This window comes from Dendroctonus ponderosae, unplaced genomic scaffold, assembly GCF_020466585.1.
Source record: "Dendroctonus ponderosae isolate FM_Combo_2020 unplaced genomic scaffold, Dpon_F_20191213v2 Dpon_F_20191213_3, whole genome shotgun sequence".
NCBI lineage: Eukaryota > Metazoa > Arthropoda > Insecta > Coleoptera > Curculionidae > Dendroctonus > Dendroctonus ponderosae.
The window spans coordinates 9933497-9938911 of NW_026018508.1; the positions used below are offsets into that span (position 1 = coordinate 9933497).

Here is a 5415-nt window from a genome sequence, read left to right on the forward strand (position 1 = left end):
TTTCAACTTCAGGTCTTTTTATGCTATAAAGGTGGTTGGATTCCAACTATCTGACAAAAGAATAAGTGAGAAATAAACAAAGCAACCTGTTAATTTCAACTGAAATTTGTTTTAAACAAACTGAAGTATTAAAAGTAATACCACAAATGGTGAAAAACAGCCGATAATTTTTTTGGTTTTACGCAACTGAATTTGGACCATTTAAAATTGCAGATTAAATTGCACAATAAGTCGATTGTTAAACACATTTTTGTTTTGAAGAGAAAAATGGAAGTTGGAAATAAAACAAATACAAGAATAAACACGTGTGTTTATCTCTCGGTAAAAATAATTTTCTTCTGATGGTCGAAAAAACTTTTATTTTAACTTGCTTTAGAGAGGAACCGGAAAAAAGAAGCGACCTTTATGAGGTTACTGTAAATTTCAAGATTCTTCGAACAATCATCAAATAAGTACGTAAAAACTCAGTTTTGGATACATTATTATTCTGAACAAAAAAAAAACAACCATACATAACACTCAAATGCTCCTGGAAATAAAAATATAACATTTTAATGTTTGAATATTGAGCTAAAAAGATTCCCATTTACGTTCGTATCGGGTGCACATCCTTGTGTAAGTTGCTTCAACAGCTCAAATTAGTCAAACTGAGATATAAAAATTTGTATTTTACATAATATTTATTGACCCCTAAATGTAAACACAAATATTTTAACCCTTGGTGCATTCTACCTACAGGGCGGACCTCAACTAATGCGACAAAACCCACAGATTTGTTGTTGAGACAAAATCTTTCTTATCGGAAAGTTAGTAGAGTCCGAGGTACAAAAGGTGCGTAGGTAAAATTTCTGTTCACTTTTAATGAATTCTGAGCCAGTTTCAGTTCTACCAAACAAATTTTGTATGGTTTTTTTTTAGATCGACAAGTCCATATTCTCTACTACTTAGCTTGTAGCAAGAGGGCGTTTGCTGAAATTGTCTCGAGCAACTTAAAACATCAGACATTTTTTGGATTTTAAAATATTGCCAGATTCTCATTCTCTGATATTTTCTAAACAAAAAATATGCACTTCTCTCAAGTCGATACTTCTCACCGTTTTCGAGATAATTCATATTGAAATCTCTAGTGAATTTTTGAACAAAACAACTCAAATTTTCAATAAATCAAAACTTAACCAATATTAGATAGTTTTGCTTAGGCACGTTTAAAATTACTTTAATATTTTGTTTAAACTCAGTAAAATATTTGAAAATTATTATTTCATAATATAGTAAGTCAATATTTCATTTTTTTATTTGAAAATACTTCTTTTTCTACTTGACTGACACCCAACTGACCCTAAAAGGCATTTTGTCTGGTTTCGTTATGATCAAAAAATCACTAGATATTTCAATGTGAAATAAAAATTAAAACAAAGTTTTTGCAAACAAAGTACACATTTTTTGTTCCAAAATATCGAGAACAAGAATGAGAATCTGTCGATCTATAAAACCTTGAAACACTTTGTAGGTAGTAGAAAAACTGGCTAAGAATCTATTAAATAAAACATTAACATTTTATTTACACTTAAACACCTTACATCTCGACAAGAAAAACTGCCTAAAGAGCAATTTTTGGGGAACCAATGTGTCAGTAAATGTTGTCACATTAATCGAGCACCACCCTGTATATACATTAAAACTAATTGCAAAATGAAGGCTTCTTATCCCCATGACATTATCTTATGATTGTGCTGCCAGCAAAGAATAGTATTCAGAAATCACTCGCCACGCTTTAGTTGCCATAAAACCCTCTGGTGGATCTTCTCCGGTTCTAGCATATTCTAGAAAGACAATATCTTGACTTCCTGATCAACCATCATTATTTGCACTTACTTCTCATTCTAGTGCCGGAAATAAAATCAAAGTCCTCTTTCCTTTTGGGCTCGAAGAAGGCCATCGCCTTTTTGCCAGTATCATACGCGGCAACTCTGAAAGGAATTATTTCCAGCGACGTTAACCCTGGTGCCATCTTAAGAACGCGAGCTCCATGTGTGGCATCGTATAAGTTGCCATCTGGAGTGGCAGTTTTGCCTTCTGGATGAGTGACACCAGCTGGATCGCGTCCCACTATGTAAAAATTCGCTCCAGCTACCATGCGAGCTTTTGCGTGCCATTGCACCTAGAAATATTTTTGAAAAGTTAATTTTTACATTTGCATTACCAAATTATAAAAAATCACATTCACAAAAAAAATTGAGAGGAACTTGAGAGGAACCAAAAAGCAGTTACTTTTGAGACTCGCTCTATGTAACAAGCGAAAAATCTTTACCTCTGTTGGTCCTGCATACATCATAGGACTGGGAAAAATAGCCAATACAGTAGACTCTTTATCTAAAACATTATCATCCAGTACAGCTTCGTGTTGCTCCATTCGAACGTTTAGGGGCACATCATCGTCTTTAGTCCAGCCTCCAAGCGGATTTAACAGTAAAACGGGGTTTTTGTATCCTTTCTCTTTCAGCTGCCTGAATTACGTATGAATTAAAATGCAATAACATAGCTGATTATGACTAATAATACCTTTTGGTGTCTGTCATGAGCAAAGCATGTCCATTGTGGATAGGGTTTCTCAATTGGAACGCAAAAACGGCATCAGATTTCATCGCTTTGAACTTATCCCTTAATTGTTTGGGGGTGAGCCGGTATTGGTCTAAACCGTCATTCCACCTGACTCTTCGAATCACTTCCAAGTTTCCTCCAATCAGCCAATCTCCAGATTCGTAAATTAGCTAAAACAGATCATTAGATAGAGCGAAATGTATGCTTTATGAATATTTATGATAAGACATTTGTTGAAAGCAACGTGGAGATGATGAGATGGAGCATTGTGTGTGTTGTTAAGACACAATTTGTATGCAACGGAATATTTTTGCCTACAAAATATTTCGGTGAATTTCGTCACATTGACTGAGGACCACCCTGTATATGTATCCTTAAAATAAACTTAAATTGTATGCCAAAGTGCCAAACATGCACTTTCTCTGCATCACCCCGTATTTTAAAGTAAAAATTATTATTTACTAGTGAATGCTTCTAGCTAATAAAAATGCCTCCAACACTGAAATAAAAAAAAAATAAAAAGGGGCACGAAGCACCGAAAAATAGGTACCTACTACAATTTAGAGAAACATTGTCAAAAAACGGTAAATAAAATCCTACCTTAATATGTGGATGATCTGTATTAGTAGTACCGAATTCTCTAGCGACTCTTTCTTCTTTTCTGTGCAGATAAATCTCCGGCTTTCTCAACACCGCATAGAGCTCGTCATTGTGATAAAGAGCAACTGAATCACGATTTTCTATTGTTTCTTTTACAAAAGTTGATATTGGTAGAACAATAGGAATACTTTGGTTCACGATGGTTCCTCCAAAGTTTATAGTGTTGAAATGCAACACCTGAAAGAAATTTATTGTATTTGATGACTTTATATGTGTTTTTTTTTAAGAAATTAATCAGCCATCATTTTTACTGTACAGTGCAGCAGAGGTTTAATTACATTGATTCTTAAGTACTTGAAAACGCACCTGAAGATATTCGTCTTCTCTCATAAATCCAGATAGAGGAGATGCCCATCCTTCGCTCAACACTTGCAGCCATTGTAGATCAATAGTGGTCATATCGATTCTCGGCAAATTATGGGCTTCCAGTTTGATAATTTCACTTTTGTCTTTGGAGACAAACAGTTCTTTTACTGCAATTGTAGTTTGGCTGCTAAGGCTGTTGCTGTATTGCAGATCTTTGGGGATTATTCCCTGTAATGCGAAGAAAGATGCCAAAATTGTTAATTCCAAGTTGATTTTTTTGGAAATGTATCGGTTGTTTATTTTTTACTATGAAGCTTTAAGAACCGATGTATTTTTAAGCGTTTTCCTATCTCAAAGTGATCTGATTTGTGTTTTGTTGATTTTGGCATTACGTTTGCAAGAATTATTGCACTTTTAACTTTGAGTTTTATCTGGCGCGATAAATAATTAACCATATGAACATAAATAAAAATAGATAGATTGAATAGAGAACGAATTAACAAAAAATCCATCTTTAAGGCCCGTAATTCGTTTAAAACATTGTGTGAATAAATAAATAAATTTGAACTTACATTTTCACAAAGCATTTCCACAACTAGCTGAACGCACTCATCTATAGAACTTTTGGTTGTTTTAATAACAATGTCCGGATTTTCGGGTGTTTCATATACCTGATCTACACCGGTAAATCCTTTAATTAAGCCTTGCCTCGCTTTCTTATATAAACCTGCATAAAATTGCTCGATTAAGTGCTAAAAAAAACTTTTTTCATGTGTACTATTCCTACCTTTTATATCTCGCTTCTCGCACACTTGCATGGGTGTATCAACAAACACTTCGAAAAATGGAAGATTGCCTTCTTCATGAGATTTTCGAGCTTTTTCTCTTTCCGATTTAAATGGCGACACGAAGCTGCAAAGGCAAATGTGTCCGGCATCGGCAAATAACTTAGAAACCTCAAAAATTCGACGAACATTTTCTTCTCGGTCTTCTTTTGAAAAGCCCAAGTTTTTATTAAGACCTGCAATACAACAGTATTTATAGATGAAGTAAAGTATAGAACGTATATATTTTTATTTTATTCAATATGGATGCTTAATTGAAGTATATTTATTTTATTTTTTTGCACAATACTTACTTTTAATAAATAGTTAGTAAACCGATTTTTGCATTCTCAAAGTTTCACTGAACCAGAATAGAATCATGTAGACATTTTTTTTTTTTTTCGTGGAGCAATGATTTTTAGATGTTTCCGAAATGCATAGTTTGTTTACCTGTTCTCATATTGTCTCCGTCCAAACTATAAGCTGGAATGCCATTTGAAACAAGAAATTCCTCCAAAGCAAAGGATATGGAGGTTTTTCCAGCCCCAGACAGTCCCGTAAACCACACAGTGCAACCCCGGAAGGTTTTTTGGTCACCGCAACCCAAAATCTGAGCACGTTTTTCTCTCGAAACGTGCCGCATCTCGTATTTAATGTTAGTGGCTACCTGCGGATTCTAAAAGAAAATTTAAATTTGATCATTAAAGCATGCGGCTCTTGAAAATTTGGTTCACTTTTTGCAGCATTTACTAACGAACTGATATGAACAAACTCACCCCTTTTATCGAAAACGCACCATTATTTTCCATTGCTTAATAAATTAAAAATTAAACCTACGGCTCTGCGATTTTACGTTACATTGAACCAATACTTTATTGTTGATAGAAAGCATGCTCGCCAGCAAGATAAACTTTCTCCGAAGAAATGGACTCAATTCACGTATTAGATGCGTGTCTTCATTTATAAAATCGTAACCGTCTGGCTTGAAGATAAAACAGCAAATTTTTTAATCAGCGAAAATCGT

General features: G+C 34.2%; 1 protein-coding gene across 1 annotated transcript; it reads right to left on the minus strand.

Moving 5' to 3' along the window:
* Positions 1-464: 464 nt before the first annotated feature.
* On the minus strand, positions 465-5415 carry LOC109535795 (bifunctional 3'-phosphoadenosine 5'-phosphosulfate synthase). Its single transcript, XM_019901799.2, has 10 exons — positions 5168-5415; positions 4842-5067; positions 4355-4588; positions 4140-4294; positions 3568-3795; positions 3202-3438; positions 2563-2771; positions 2312-2507; positions 1876-2161; positions 465-1823 (listed from the first exon to the last, which is right to left on the minus strand). The coding sequence occupies exons 1-10, from the start codon at positions 5198-5200 to the stop codon at positions 1723-1725; spliced, it is 1905 nt and encodes a 634-aa protein (XP_019757358.2). The 5' UTR covers positions 5201-5415; the 3' UTR covers positions 465-1722.

Bases quoted from the DNA above. Each gene is read 5' to 3' on its own strand.
- LOC109535795 (XM_019901799.2), bottom strand. From the start codon at position 5,200: ATGGAAAATAATGGTGCGTTTTCGATAAAAGGG. The intron at 5,068-5,167 runs GTGAGTTTGTTC...ATTTTCTTTTAG, and splicing joins GTGCGTTTTCGATAAAAGGG to AATCCGCAGGTAGCCACTAA. The intron at 2,772-3,201 runs GTAGGATTTTAT...GATCTGTTTTAG, and splicing joins CAGATCATCCACATATTAAG to CTAATTTACGAATCTGGAGA.